The sequence below is a fragment of the Podarcis muralis genome, chromosome 11, assembly GCF_964188315.1.
Source record: "Podarcis muralis chromosome 11, rPodMur119.hap1.1, whole genome shotgun sequence".
Taxonomy (NCBI): domain Eukaryota; kingdom Metazoa; phylum Chordata; class Lepidosauria; order Squamata; family Lacertidae; genus Podarcis; species Podarcis muralis.
This window is the reverse complement of record NC_135665.1, coordinates 45011377-45026927: the sequence shown is the minus strand read 5'-3', so window position 1 is coordinate 45026927 and position 15551 is coordinate 45011377. Positions and strand designations below refer to the sequence as shown.

At 44.8% G+C, this 15551-nt stretch overlaps 2 protein-coding genes across 3 annotated transcripts in view; one reads left to right on the top strand and one right to left on the bottom strand.

Annotated features, from left to right (window-relative positions):
* ITGA2 (integrin subunit alpha 2) overlaps positions 1 to 10448 on the top strand; it is a 64621-nt gene extending 54173 nt beyond the window's left edge. The window contains exons 28-30 of the mRNA XM_028748457.2: positions 195 to 284; positions 7481 to 7597; positions 8324 to 10448. Of these exons, the coding sequence (XP_028604290.2) occupies positions 195 to 284; positions 7481 to 7597; positions 8324 to 8413 (297 nt within the window). The 3' untranslated portion in view covers positions 8414 to 10448. The remainder of the gene's footprint in view (positions 1 to 194; positions 285 to 7480; positions 7598 to 8323) is intronic.
* Positions 10449 to 11710: 1262 nt separating this feature from the next.
* Positions 11711 to 15199, bottom strand: LOC114606335 (molybdopterin synthase catalytic subunit-like). 2 transcript variants are annotated; one of them, XM_028748461.2, is made up of 4 exons: positions 15079 to 15199; positions 14192 to 14345; positions 13813 to 13936; positions 11711 to 12862 (listed from the first exon to the last, which is right to left on the bottom strand). In XM_028748461.2, the coding sequence occupies exons 1-4, from the start codon at positions 15197 to 15199 to the stop codon at positions 12794 to 12796; spliced, it is 468 nt and encodes a 155-aa protein (XP_028604294.2). In that variant the 3' UTR covers positions 11711 to 12793. The 2 variants fall into 2 exon arrangements, with proteins under 2 accessions (XP_028604294.2, XP_077792515.1); XM_077936389.1 differs by lacking the exon at positions 15079 to 15199 and adding an exon at positions 14492 to 14839.
* Positions 15200 to 15551: the final 352 nt, after the last annotated feature.

Sequence of the window (15551 nt, the reverse complement as noted above, 5' to 3'; positions counted from 1 at the left end):
TGCCTCCTAAGATGGAACAATTAGCACTATGACCCCTTTATATAAAAGTTGAAAGTCGGGAGGTAGCTGTGCATGCCGTTTCTCTAATACCATTGTGTTCCTTTTTAAAAAGGCTCTGTGCGTTAAATAATTGCCTACACTTTATGAAAACCATATATACTTTAATTGGAATATGCTACATTTTTTTGTTGCAGTCAGCGTTCCAGACGGTAGAGTTATCGGCAAGTGCAGAAGTGGATACAAACGATCCAGATCTATTTGTGATTGGAGAAAATGCTTTATCAGTGAGTCTGACTGTTTTATGCTCCAGTCTTGCCACGCTAAAAGCTATTATGTCATTTTCACGCTCATTTAAAAACACATGGCACCCCGTATCTTCCTCTTATAAAAAGGCTACACTGCTGTTACTGACATGTATAAATTGTTGTGTGAGTTTTAAAGTTACTGGAAACTTAACAGTTTTATGGCATTTCATCTGGCCAAGTTTTGGCTCAAAGGAAACCTAAAGCTATCTATAAAACTTTAAAACTTTGTTATTCAAGACAGTTTTATTCAAAATGGATGTTTGCATGGATCTGATAAAAGTTGGTACAAAATATATTTTTTTATATTAAATTAGGAGCTTGCAAACCTTCAGAAAAGAAGGTGGCTTTAGATGAATAGATAGAAGGGAAAGCAGCAATAGGATATGGAAGTTTGATTCCCAGTGCTGAGAGACGATGTATGGTAAGGTCTACTTATGGAGAAGGGCTAACTTGCATTGATGCCTCTCCATTCTGCCAGATCTTCAGGAGAGACTATAGTCTGTCAGGTGTCTCTCTCTAGGTATTATTGGGATATATTATATAATATACTGTATAATATAATATACTGTATAATATACTGCCACACTGGGAGTGGCAAGGTGAGCCTGCTGTCCAATGTTGTGATGGAAAATGAAAATGAATAAATGATGGTGTGTTGATTTCAGAGCAGGGCTTAAAGGTTTTATCCAGTTGTTTCTCTCCATTCAAGGAAGACACTTCATTCTAATGGTGGTTCCTTGAATGGAAGGAAAAAGCAGGGGTGGGCTTTGGTAATATGGTAATTGGAGTGGTGAGGCCATCTACATGCCCTCTTGATCCCTGTCTATCAAGATTCGGGGACGCTAGTTGGATGGGGCTGGCAGGATGGGCTTGTGTATCATTACACAAGAGACATCATCTTGAAGCAGGGAGTAGTGTCCCCACTCCTCAGAGTCCTCCCAGGACCTGGAAGAGCTGAATAACTACCACCTGGCCGTGAATGCCCCTATTTCTTGCTGTAGGGGATTGAAACTGCTACTGTGGGAAACAGCCCACCCCCTCTGGCAGATCCCTTTGCCCTAAGGGTCTGCCACAGGAGGTAGGCTTTTGCCTCCAAGTCCCAGTTTCCCTAGGAGCAGCCCTTCGTAGCAGCAGCTATCAAAAGCGATGGAGGTATTTGAAATGCTGCAGGAAGGCAAAATGTCCTGCATGGACGCCGTTGCCACATGGGTATCCTGTTCCCCAGTGGGCAGTCATTGAAAGCAAGCCTAGGCAAAGCAACAAATGTTGATTTTGTTTTGCATTTGGTGCTGTGTTGAAGGGCTGTCTCTCCTCCCCCCCCCCCCCCGCATCCCAGTGAAACTGGGACTGCTGGATAATTTACTTTCTCCTCCCTTTGTCCCGATGCCTTTTCCTTGCCTGGATGGAGGATATAGAGAGGCAAGAGACTGTGTGTAGAAACTAGCCTAAAATTTACATTAATTGCTGTGCCAACTTTTGCCTCTGAACCTCTCCTTACTGGCATGTGACACACACACACACATGCAGAAGGGGTTGAAAAATGTTCCCAGCCCCTGCTCCATATAAACCAGGCATAGGCAAACTTGGCCCTCCAGATGTTTTGGGACTACAATTCCCATCATCCCTGACCACTGGTCCTGTTAGCTAGGGATGATGGGAATTGTAGTTCCAAAACATCTGGCGGGCCGAGTTTGCCTATGCCTGATATAAACCTTCCCATTTTTAGATTTGCATCAAGGCCTCACTCCAGCTCCCGATGCCTTCAGAGCCGAGCAGGGACTTTTTCTTGGTGGCACCCCGGGTGTAAAATGATTTCACCAGAGACGCTCAGCTGGTGCCTATTTTCCTGTCTTTTCAGCAGTATGTGAATACAATTACATCTCTCACCCAGTATTTTAATATATAATTGATTACATTAATGCTGTTAAAGCTGCTTTTACTGCTGCTTTATAATTATATGGTTTGTAATATTAAATGCTTGATTTTATTTTTATTAGCCACTTGGGAAGATTCCCCGACCCCCAAAGATGGAACAGAAATCTCTTTAGCTAACTTTAAAACCAAATAATTTTCAATTTATTGTGATTTAATTGAATGTAATTGCTGTGAGAGAAGTCTTGATGCATGAATCAAATTAAGGAAATTGTTGTGGTTTCCCACACAGAGAGAGCGAGAGTTAAAATGGGCTGTTATTTGCAGACTGCAATAATGAATGATTCCACCTCTGCAAAAATCATTATCATGGTCATTTTGTTGCAAAGTACTGTATGTAGAAGACAGACACAATGAAATGTATCAATGTGTCCACACCCAAAACAGCAGAATAATCATAACAATAAAGCTCTGCTGGCAATACATCTGAAATATCCAAGCGGTTTTCAGGGTGGAATTGGCCATAAATTATGAGATTATATTGCATCAAGCAATTTAATTGTAACTTTGCCTTTGCAAGTGAAAAATATATTAAAATGTCCTTCCAGATTTTCAGAGCTAAACTTGAATTCCCATGGATCTTTGAAAACCCTAAATATCTTTTGAAGCCAACAAGATCATCTGTATTTATAATTATATTCACTTTATGAAAAGGCTGCCAGCTCCTTGGTTAATGTCAGCATAGGCGCCGACTCCATGGGGCCTGAGGGGGCCCGAGCCCCCTCAAAAATTTTATTGGGGGGGCTCTGCCCCCCCAATAATTAAAAAAATTTTCGCGCGCCTTGGCTCCCTCGTCGCGCGCCTTGGCTCCCGCGGTCGGCGAGGGGAGCCCGGGCCGCGCGCGGCTGCTGCTGCCGCCGCCGCCTCTCCTGGGGGCGCCGCCTCCCCGGGCGGGAACGCTGCGGGTGCGCGAGGGAGGAGGGCGGCCCCCGGGGGCTGGGAGAGCCGGGCTGCCGTGGCCGAGAGGGCTGCTCTGCCGGGCGCCGCTGACATAATTTAAGCAAATTATCGCGTGCCTTGGCTCCCGCGGCCGGCGAGGGGAGCCCGGGCCGCGCGCGGCTGCTACTGCTGCTGCCGCCGTTTGTGGTCATGGCGGAGCTGCCGCCTAGGGGAGAGGGGGCTGGCGGGGGGGCAGGCGGTGAAGGGGGCTTGGCTGCTCTCTGTCTCTCTCTCTCTCTCTCTCTCTCTCTCTCTCTCTCTCGGGCTCTCTCTCTCTCTCGGGCTCTCTCTCTCTCTCTCTCTCGGGCTCTCTCTCTCTCTCTCTCGGGCTCGCTCTCTCTCTCGGGCTCTCTCTCTCTCTCTCTGGCTCTCTCTCTCTCTCTCTCTCTCTCTCGGGCTCTCTCTCTCTCTCTCTCTCTCGGGCTCTCTCTCTCTCTCTCTCTCTCTCTCTCTCTCGGGCTCTCTCTCTCTCTCTCTCTCTCTCTGGCTCTCTCTCTCTCTCGGGCTCTCTCTCTCTCGGGCTCTCTCTCTCTCTCTCGGGCTCTCTCTCTCTCTCTCGGGCTCTCTCTCTCTCTCTCTCTCTCGGGCTCTCTCTCTCTCTCTCTCGGGCTCTCTCTCTCTCTCTCTCTCTCTCTCTCTCTCTCTCTCGGGCTCTTCCCGCCCAGGGCTTGTGGGCATCTGCTCTGAGAGGAAGATGGAGGTGACTTCCCTTAAAGGTCATGGAATCATAGAGGTGGAAGGGACCCAAAGGTCATCCAGTCCAACCCCCAGCAATTCAGGACTCACAGCTAAAGCATTCCTGGCAGATGCCCCCCCCCCGACCTCTCCCTAAAAGCCCCTTCCCCTGTCTGACTGCTCTCACCACCAGAAAGGCCTTCCTAATGTTTTGTGGGAATCTCATTAAGCCTACAGAGCTATATATGCAAATGGATCTACTTATTCTTTCCCTTGAAGATACATTGATTCGTTTGTTACTGTGGTTTCGATCAATACTTTCCAAAGATCTTTACATTTGTCCATGCATGATCTTTGTCTGAAAGCTCTTGGATTGCAGGAGTTGTCATAGGAGGTTATATTTTTGTCCTTCCAACTGTTATGGAAATTACAGGGGGGGGCACATCTTTAAAGTTGTTAAATGTTGCAAATATTATGCCTGAATGTACCCTTTCAACTTGACAGCTCAGGGAAGTTACCTAGATAAAATCCTGTAACACAATGTATCAGCCTTAATCATTTTGCAGATGTTAAGGGGGGGGCAGAGCCTGCAGCCACCATCCCTTTCCGGTGGGGAGGGGGCAGAGGAAAGACAGGAAGCTTTTCCCTGCAGAGTTAGACCCCTTGGCTGCATGGCCCTCGGGTCCCTTCAAACTCCTGGGCGTTTTGCTGGTGGGGGGCTGCGTGGGGGCCTGGGCGATGTCAGAAGAGGAAGCTTGCAGGCCTGGTTGTCTGTTGGGGGCAGCAGGAAGAGGCGGAGGGCAGGATGTGCAGCCCCTGCCTGGCTTTCCTGTGGGACCAAGGAAGCGGCTGGGGGGGGGGGGGAACTTGGCCGCTGGCAGTGTGGGAACGCCAGTCCCAAGGGCAGCCTCTGGGGTCTGGGTGCTGCTGCCTGTCTCCTGCCATGGACTTGGCGGGGGGGGGGGCTGTGCTATTGGGCTGGCAGAGACTTAACGGGGGGCTGCCTCTCCCAGCCAAAGCTGACCCACAAAATTGCAACCCAGTGTGTGTGTTTGTGTGTGGGGGGAACCAGCCTGCGCAGGGTAAGCCCCGATGGGGCTCCGGGGCTCCTTCTGATGCATGAACATTGGAGGTTGTCCTTTACAGCTCAGCTCCCCAAGGGGCTCAAAGCCTCCCAAGTCCATTATCAGTCGGAGACGAATGAGTGGAAGCTGGAAGAAAGGGGGGATCTTATTTTTCTGTTGAAACAGAGCCCTCCTTCCCATTGACATTTGCAAGGAGGGGAGGACCCCAAACAAAGGTGTGCAGCAGCTTTGAAAGACTTTTCCGGCTCAACATCAGGAAGAGCTTTCTGACAATAAGAGCTGTTCAGACGGTCTCTGCTCCCTGGGAGAGGCTAGGTGGCCATCTGTCAGGGATGCTTGAGCTAAGATTCCTGCATTGCAGGGGGTTGGACTAGATGACCTTGGGGTCCCTTCTGTCTCTATGATTCTATGATTAGCATAATACAAGCATCTCAGGAAGAGGCATCTACCAACAGAAATCCAAGAGTGTGGCTTCTCTCCTGTCTGTCAAGGGACCTGCAGATGCTGGTTGCCTTACTTGGCCAGTTCCTTAGGACTGGTACATACAGTCATACCTCGGGTTACAGATGCTTCAACTTAAGCATTTTCAGGTTATGGATGCACTGAAACCCAGAAGTACTGGAATGGGTTACTTCCAGGTTTCGGCACTTGTGCATGCGCAGAAGCGCTAAATCACAACCTGTGTGTGCGCAGGCGCAGCAATGTGAGTTGCGAACACTGCGGGTTGCGAACGTGCCTCCCACATGGATCACGTTCGCAACCCGAGCGTCCACTGTACCTTGGTTCTCGAACAGAATGCGTTCGGGAGTCCATTTGACTCCCGGAACCATTTGAAAACCAGAGTGCGGCTTCTGCCAGAGGAGCCCCCTGCAGCCAATCGGAAGCCGCACCGGATGTTCGCCCTCCAAAAATCATTTGAAAACCAGAACACTCACTTCCGGGTTTCGATTGTTCAGAAGCCGATTTGTTTGGGAGCCAAGGTGCTCGGCTTCTCAGGTACAACCGAACCTGAGTCCTTGGGAGCGCCGCCTCCCCGGGCGGGAACGCTGCGGGTGCGCGAGGGAGGAGGGCGGCCCCCGGGGGCTGGGAGAGCCGGGCTGCCGTGGCCGAGAGGGCTGCTCTGCTGGGCGCCGCTGACATTGGAACTTAGAAAACTTCCCGGGGCAGGACCTCGGTATGGGCCCCCCCAATATTTTTTATAAGTCGGCGCCCCTGAATGTCAGGGTATATTGGATGATGAAGAAGAAAACAGAAAATCCTTAAAGTTATATTCTTCCAATTATCCAACCTGTGGGTACAATGGCTGTGCCTACAAAATGTTTAGGAAGGATTTATTTCATTTATTTGATTTCATTCATTAGGTGCATCCTAAAATATTCTCTAGGTGGAATGCAATGAAACAAAATGCAGTGAATATATGAATTTGGAAATTAAATCATTCACCACCCAGCAACAATTCAACAACAACAAAATCCAAGCAGAGCAAATCCTGCAGTCTCCCATTTTCCGTTTCCCCCCTCAAAGGGAAATACTGATCCCAGAATTTCTGAGTTCAAGGAAGCCTGTTATGTAGGGATGCTGCTGGAATCTGCCTTCACTGAAATTGCGTCATGGAGTCTGGAGTATTTTAATGGGATAAATTTGCATAGGTGGAATGCAAAATGTCGGAAAATGTCTTATTCCTCCAAAGGTGCATTTCTAATATTTTGCAAGATATTTGAAAGAAAATAAAAATGATAAATGATATACTTTTAAGTAATTTGCAGCACCCAACATAGTTCCTTCTTTTGTTCTTGGCAGATGAATAATAATAATAATAATAATAATAATAATAATAATGTGTGCTTTTTTGTTTAAAGTTGTATGTGTCACTTTCTGCTTTCTTCTTTTTTAACTTGTTTCAACAGGAACACACAGAGACCTGGTTCACACTACATAAGCCAAGCTATCTGGAGATGAGCTTGCAGTAACTTTGCTGTTCCTTTTTACTGCCACAGTTAAGACACACTAAGTTTAGCTTAGCAAGTCACCCAAACCCAGTCTCATGGTTGACCTTTCTCCTCACTAACTACAAACTGTAGCCAAGAACAACCCCCCCCCCCCGATACATTTTGTGGTTAGTGAGAAGAGAGCTTCTTAACCGGGTTTGAACAGCATGATAAGCCAAACCTTGGTTTAGCTCAGTTCAGTGTGGTGGTCAAAAGAAGCAGTAAAGAGGGATGCTATTGCAAGCATCTCTCCGGCAGCCTGCATATTCCCAGTATGCTGAACTTCGGCTTACTGTATTGTGTGAACCAGGGCACAGTGAAAGATTTTTGTATCTTAATTATTATGAAAGTGCAAGTGCAAAAATTATTACCAATGTTCTGAAAGCCAGAATTTCTGCTGGAATTCAAACAAAGCAGAACCAAAAGGCGAGAGCACAATTACACTTGCCGCTCTCCAACGAGAGGCCAAAGAATGCATGCAGAATGCACTGATCGCTTTTATTTGAGAATTGCTGCTGCCTTACCTTGTCTAACTACAACCATTCTTTCTTTTAAGATTCCACTCACAATAACAAAGCCCGATGAGAAAGCAGACGTGCCGATTGGAGTTGTGATAGCAAGTGTCTTGGTCGGTCTCCTCTTGCTGCTAGCTCTAGTTGCTGCCTTATGGAAAGTAAGTTAACGATTAGGAAGCCATCATAGGGGAGAAAGCAAATTGCCATAGAACTCCCACTCGTGAGGTGAGAGGCATAGATCCACCACTAGAGGCAGAAAGCTCCTGCACAATCCACTCCACTCTAGTGGTAAACAATTGAGCTGTGCTGCTCTTATGTCTTGTAGTCATTTTCTCAAATATATTTCATTTTGTGGTTCCTGCTCAATAGTAACCCAGTCATTCCCAGCATAGCAGAACTTAAGAACTGCTTTCCAAAAATTTCAAGAAACCACTGAGAAATCAGCTGTGCCTATCTTGAATTCACATACTATAGCTTTATCTGTGGCTGGATTTGAGCATAATGCTAAACTAAGGTTTAGGATTATGTGCATGAAACACCGATTATGTCTGAACCCAGAATTGTGTTTAATCTTAACCTTGATTTAGAGAAAGAAGCAAAGGTCAGAAACCAGAGTCTGATGTTGGCTTGTTTCTGTAAGCCATAGTTTTCTGTGACAAACCAAGGCTAGTTGAAAATGAAAGCAAAATCTTCCATTCTCATAGCATGCTGTAGGGAAACAGGTGCCCTAGTCTGAGGCTCATGCACATAGCACTAAGCCTTTAATTAAATGTATGAGCTAGCCTTAAGTATCATATACCATACATAAGGAAATTATTTTAAATAAATGTATTTCAGTGGTTTTTGCTAATCTCTTTAAAAACTTCTCAAAACATTTTCTACAGCTCGGTTTCTTCAAGCGAAAATATGAGAAGATGGCAAAGGATGTGGAAGATGCGGATGAAATTGCAGAACTCACTAAGGACAGAGAATGAATATAGCAGGAATAGCACTGTGTACACCGACCTTCTGATCCACAAACATTGCTTGCAGTCACACTGGTTCAACAACTTGGGAGTGACTTACGGATTATTTTAATTTCTTATTTTTTTTCAATGAAAATGTCATTTTTTTATAGTTGGGGAAAAAATTTACAGGTACTATTTTATTTTAGCAATAACTGCTGGTCAGTTTGGGGTTTTGTTTACAAGGCTTTAAAATATTTTTATTTTTCTTGTTTGTATTTTTTGTATTTTATTAATAGCTTGTTCTGAATCAGCAGGACCAGAAGCAGTAAACACTGAATTGTGCCAGAAATAATATGGTTTATATATTTATATATACATATATACCATCGATTGACTGTCAGGATAGTCTTTGTTACAACATTAACCATAGCTGTCAACATTTCCCTTTTTTTTTAAAGGGAAATTCCCTTATTCCGAATAGGATTCCTCGCAAGAAAAGTTGACAGCTATGCATTAACACAGCTGCTTGATGTGTACAAAAGGCCTACAGTAGCGGACTCTCCGACCTATTCACACCTAACACTAAGCCAAACTTAATATGAATAAGCAAGAATAGTGTCACACTCAGGTCCTGCTGATGGACTTCTTGTAAGCCTCTGATTGGCCACTATGAGAACAAGATGCTGGATGAGATGGGCCACTGGAGTGATCATGCAGGGCTCTCTTTATGAAGGCTGTGGCTGGAAGCTCTAAGGCAGCAGGAAGTATCCACTCCTTCTGCTGCGGCTATTCTCTCTTGCATTTGTGGGTGACCATTTTTATTATGTATTTATTAAATGCTTCCTGGGGCAGAGTTGCAAAAAGGCCGTGTTTCACCAAAAATGCATGAGAGCCCATGGTTAGATCTACCATATTCTAGTAGTATTTGGGCCATATTCTAGTAGTATTTGGGCTATTATTGGGCTATTGTTATTGCAAAAAATATATCCTGATAAACTGTTGGACCCTTCCAAAGGGATACAGCCCCCAAATTTGTGTCTTTAAGATCAGGGAAATAACTTTTGTTGAATATTTGAAATAAGTTTTCCAGCCCTTGAAGCTGGAAGTTTGCAATCCTGCAGCTTTCATTCATTTCCATTAAGCCACATGTTGCAATTTACACACTCCGTAGTTTCTACCGCCGATACTAATTTTATTGCACTTTTCAAACTGGCACGAATCTGCAGTCCTGCTATAAATCTAATGTAAATATATAGGTTTATAAACATGCACACCTTAAAAAAATAATAAAGGTATTTTAAAATGTGTTTTTGTACTAAAGAATTCAGTAAGGCATTATTTTAGTGGAATTTGAAGCAATGTTAAGTGTCACAACAGAATCAGTACTGTTCTAAGAGATGTTCCAGATGCAAAGGTCACTCAACTGCACAATTGACTTGTAGCTCCTCTTTTGTTTCTCAGGTGCAAATTCTTCCACCTTCCTTTACAATGGCTTCTTAAGGATAATCCTATCTAACCACCTTTACCCACCCAGAGAAAGCAGGGCATGTTCTGAAACCCTATTTAATGACAAAGCTAGGATTTCAACTGCACCAGCACTGTTCGTTTCAAACTAGTGTACTGAATACAGCATTTATTGGAAATTGTAACTCCAAGGAGCCTGGCTCTACTAATATACATTCTGCTGTGTCAACACCAATTGAAATTACCAGGAAGCTGTGAGCAATTTTCATAAAGGCTTTATTTGTACAGGGCAAAACTTACCTCTGTGAAACTACTCTAGGGTCTTCTGCAAGTAACCTGAAAGATGGTGCTGGCACAAGCTGAACTCTCTGCATTTGGGGTTTGTGCAGAAGTTCAAAGTAAACCTTGTCCTCCCCACATTGTTATGTACATTTGCACTACCCTTTAAATCCATTGTATATAGCGTGTTCTCATTTTTTATATGATGCATCCAGGTGTAATAGTTTGCCTTCGTGTATGTATATTTTGCACTTTTATTTCAGAAATTCAGAACTAAAATAAAAACGGATCTGCCTTGAGTAAAATTGAAACAAACCTGGTGTAGACTACACTGAACTCTTATTTTATATGCCTGCAGTTAGTTTCTATTCACTGTGCTGGGCATGTAGCTTAGGAAGACTTAGCCCAGCTCTGCCTGAAGATAAATATGCATTCCAAGTGACGAGATTAAGTTATACCAGTCAAAACTTAACTGTAAGTTGATAAGCTGTCCTTGAACCAGAAGAAAGCATACCATTTGCTGTAGCTATCATGGAAACAAGCATCATTTTACACCTTACAGTGGAAACAAAAAAAATGCTTTTCTTTTCCTTTGGTAAACATAGAAAGTATGTACTGTACTGTATTGTCACAGGCTTGTTGGCATAGCAGTTTCTCCACTGCCCCCTACTGGTTGTTCCCAGTACAGGACCAAGTACTGCTCTTCCAGATGTGTATTGCAAATTCTCTTAGAAATGTTGCAGGGAAATTCAGAATATGTCTGTTTACAGCAATGTACAGAGTGGTGCTCTGTTGTATCAAAAATTCACAAGTCTGGATATGCAAAGCCTGGCAATTCTTCCTTACTATCGTTTTAATGTAATTCAATGTATTTATAATTTAAATATAAATATTTACCATTCAGATCTTAAATAAGATATATATTCTCACCTTCCTTTTTAAATTTAGGATTCTTAAACTTCAATAAAACATGCTGATCACCCAACCAGGGAAAAACTGTAAGCCTGTGGCCAGCATTCACATCTGATTTTATCTTTTAAAGTGCATACCCATTTACCTGGGAGTAAGGCCCACTGAGGGACGCGGGTGGCGCTGTGGGTAAAAGCCTCAGCGCCTAGGGCTTGCCGATCGAAAGGTTGGCGGTTCGAATCCCCGCGGCGGGGTACGCTCCCGTTGTTCGGTCCCAGCGCCTGCCAACCTAGCAGTTCGAAAGCACTCCCGGGTGCAAGTAGATAAATAGGGACCGCTTACCAGCGGGAAGGTAAACGGCGTTTCCGTGTGCGGCTCTGCCTCGCCTGAGCAGCGATGTCACGCTGGCCACGTGACCCGGAAGTGTCTCCGGACAGCGCTGGCCCCCGGCCTCTTGAGTGAGATGGGCGCACAACCCCAGAGTCTGTCAAGACTGGCCCGTACGGGCAGGGGTACCTTTACCTTTTTTAAGGCCCACTGAATTAAATAGTTCTTATTTCTGAGTGGACGTGCATAAGACGGTGGTTGCCTGCATTACTGCAGGTCCACAACACATTTACACATAGCTTCACAAAACGTATTGGTGCATCAAATAACTAAACAAACGTAAAATCTGTTGCAGGCTTTTGGGCACAACTGAGTTTAATCTGCTTCTGAAGAAGAGTCCATATTTTCAGAAATAAAGGAAGGGGCTGAACATAAATAATGGTTGAACAAAAAAATAAAAATTCAGTGGTTTTACATCACATTTTTAACCATCTAAATCTGTCCACAACTCCTGGCAATCTTATGTTTGAAACCAATAATCAAAACATAAATGAATGATGACAGCAGTATTATCTTCAGACACTACCAAAAGGCACTTAAGTGTATTCTGTTATGAGGCAGCACTTTAAAAAAATCACACACACACTTTTTACTCCTTAACTGTTCCCATTGATTGTGATTATCAGCCTAACCCTTTTGAGCTACACTACTTCTAGGGTTACAAACGGCTTGCGCTTCTGTAGCTGCATATTATCCTACACATAGTCCAAGGAGCCAAAGTCACCTTCCCATGGCCAATGGTATGTACTAAACCCATCTGAGAGTTATGACAGCATTCGGACTCTAATAAGCCCCAAAAGCTCCACCCAGTGCTGGAAAAAGTCCATATGCCGCTAGCAGCATGGCAGAAGTAGTTGCCCTAATTACTTTTCAGGGAGCGATGGCTCAGGAGTGCCTGTGGCTTGTGTTCAGCAAATGCGATTCAGTCGAACTGCAACTATGAACTATGATGAGCCCTGGTAACTCAGCAGAATGCTGGGCTGATGCTTTGAACTAGCAGCATTGCAGACATCCCATTGTTACTCAGAACGAATCCGCTTTAATGAGCAGGTTTGAAATAAGAATTTGCTAAGTGTGAACAACTCCATGGGGATAGTAACTTTTATGTTTACATACCTTTGACCCCTAGAAGAAATCACTAGAATAAAAAATATATATTCCACAACCATTAGTGTATTTCCAATTATATACAATTAAATGTCTGACAATCTTTTTTTTTTAAAAAAATGACTGTGTAGGCTATGAAGCTGCCTTAATCAAATGACAGAAAGTGGCTTAGGGTCCAGTTGCCATGTGAAAGAGTTGTTAATCTGAAACAGAAGTTTCTGTATTATTTAAGCACAGTTAGGTAGTCTTGTCAGCAGAGCTTTATTTCAGTGTCTTGGCCCAAAAGCACTCCTTGTTTTCTTTCCAAGAAGATTCCTCTTCATAGACCTCCTGCAACCAAAGAGCATCATGGATGATAACTGTTGCAAAGCTGATCACACAGATCAGCAAACACAGATGAGGAGAGAAATGTTCCTGTGACTGCAACCAACCTGAAGCATCTAGATTTTTAAACTTCCAATGATGGGGTCTATTAAAACCTTAAAAACCCCACAGCACTATTCAGGAGAACAGCTAAATGATCAATTTACACAGGAGCCCTGGAGAGCAGGAAAACTGACTGCATATATGGATGAATGCATAGAATCCCAAAAGCAAAGGTCAGCGTCCTTCAGTGAACAAGCCTGAAAGGCAGATCTCGGGCCCAGAATCTCTGCCCCATTGCATATCCTCATTCACAAAAGGTATCCTTTATAAAGGTAAAGGGACCCCTGAACATTAGGTCCAGTCGTGACCGACTCTGGGGTTGCGGCGCTCATCTCGCTTTATTGGCCGAGGGAGCCAGTGTACAGCTTCCAGGTCACGTGGCCAGCATGACTAAGCCGCTTCTGGCGAACCAGAGCAGCGCACCGAAACGCCGTTTACCTTCCCGCCGGAGCAGTACTTGCACTTTGACGTGTTTTCGAACTGCTAGGTTGGCAGGAGCTGGGACCGAGCAATGGGAGCTCACCCCGTCACGGGGATTCGAACCACCGACCTTCTGATCAGCAAGTCCTAGGCTCTGCGGTTTAATCCACAGCGCCACCCGTGTCCCTATCCTTATACATTTAGATTAATCAAATACCTGGATCAAACTGATGGGAGCGTTGGTGTGTGTGTAGTACGTTTTCAGAAGTCACAGCAAAATTTGGCGGACACGTGTAGATTGACGTTTGTTTGTTAAACAACCCTTGGAGAAACTTCACTGTTCTTCCCAAACTGTCCCTACCAGGCACACATGGAACACATGTAGTTCATTGTATTAAAAAAGAAAGTTTGGGAGAAATGACACATACACATACCTTTTTCCATATAGGGACGGTTGCTTTCAAAGCGTTGATGCCATATTGCACAGCCTCAAGAGACTCCGCTCTGTGAGGCGAAGAGATTGCGACCATCACACTCGCTTCACTAATGGGAACAGAACTACAGAGAAAAGCGAAAGGAAATATTAGTTGTTGTTTTTATCTGTATTCGCTTAATCTTTAGAGGGCTAAATAAAATCCACTGTCTTTCTGCTAATTATAGCACAAGTTATATCCTAGGAATCTCAAGTCAGAACTGTCTGTCCCTCTCTTATACTTTCTGAGGCAGGATTCAACAGGAAAATTAAGAAAACAAGAGGCAGAAATTACAAGAGCAATTTGATGTGACAATAATTGGATCACTGGTCATACATACCCAAGTCTATGGTGTACAGCTATATGTTTCACCGAAGGCCATTTTAATCTAATATCTGTGCATATTTTCTTGATTTCCGCTTCTGCCATCGGTTCATATGCTTCATATTCTAAGTGTATGACCTTTCTCCCCTCAAAGTTATTTCTGGTAGTGCCTGAAATGAAAGGACGTGTTCAACTGGCTGGTTGGAAAAGGTCAGCATGACAAAAGTGCCCACTTCAACAGTTTTGTTAAAGCTGGTTAACAAGGTTATCAATGATTTCCCAGACAGTGGTCCCAGGTCCAAATGAGTCCAGTTACCTGAGGAGGGTCCACAGCACACTAACAGAACGCAAGTTGTGGCACTTCTGATGGTGGCTGCAGACATGAAACTGGCACTGTTGGAAACCAATAGGGTTCACTCTGAAAGGTTGTTTTGACAGGGTTTGGAATATAACTGTCTCTGGATGTTCACATGCTTAGAGGGGTACCTAAAAAGGACAATTCTGGCAGAATATGGATGATTCTTTCTTTCTGGAAACCAGCTGCAACCACCTATGTAAGTTCTGTAAGGGTGATTTTAACAGGTTGCTCGGTCCCAGCGCCTGCCAACCTAGCAGTTCGAAAGCACCCCCGGGTGCAAGTAGATAAATAGGGACCGCTTTCTAGCGGGAAGGTAAACGGCGTTTCCGTGTGCGGCTCTGGCTCGCCAGAGCAGCGATGTCACGCTGGCCACGTGACCCGGAAGTGTCTGCGTACAGCGCCTATAGAGTGAGATGGGCGCACAACCCCAGAGTCTGGCAAGACTGGCCCGTACGGGCAGGGGTACCTTTACCTTTACCTTTAAAACATTCTTTTACTGGGTTTCTCTCTTATTCCAAAATCCATACTACGTGCATCAAACCTACCTATAAATAAAGACACAGCTCCACAGCAGGGGGAAACCACCAGTGCTGATATTTCGTCTGCCGAGAGCTTCTCGTGGTTCAATTTTATCAAGTCCTTGGGCTCATCCTCACTTACGCTCATGGCTTCTCTAGGAATAAGCAGTGGTGAAATGAAAGTTATTACCGTATTTTTCCGTGTATGCAAAAAATGCAGGTCGTCGTACACACGGATAGCAGAGGCGATTGGTGGCAGCAGCTAGCAAGAGATTGGCAGCGGCAATTGGCCGTGTGATTGGTTGCTGCAGCAAGACCTGCTGACGATTGGCTGTGGCTGCAGCAATTGGGCATGCTATTTACGACAGAGGTGAGGCGTGCATGCACTCGGCTGTGGTTGCGTCTAGTGGGCAGGTGGGCTTTTGGCGGCGAGGGTGCAGACGATTGGTGGCTGCGGCGATGCGTGCTATTTGCATTTGCAGGCAGGTTGTAGAGTGATT

Coding starts and splice junctions, on each gene's coding strand:
- LOC114606335 (XM_028748461.2), bottom strand. CDS start 15,199: ATGAGCGTAAGTGAGGATGAGCCCAAGGACTTGATAAAATTGAACCAC. Junction 13,937..14,191: donor GCTGTACACCATAGACTTGG/GTATGTATGACC, acceptor TTTTCTCTGTAG/TTCTGTTCCCATTAGTGAAG. Junction 12,863..13,812: donor CCGTCCCTATATGGAAAAAG/GTATGTGTATGT, acceptor CTTTGGTTGCAG/GAGGTCTATGAAGAGGAATC.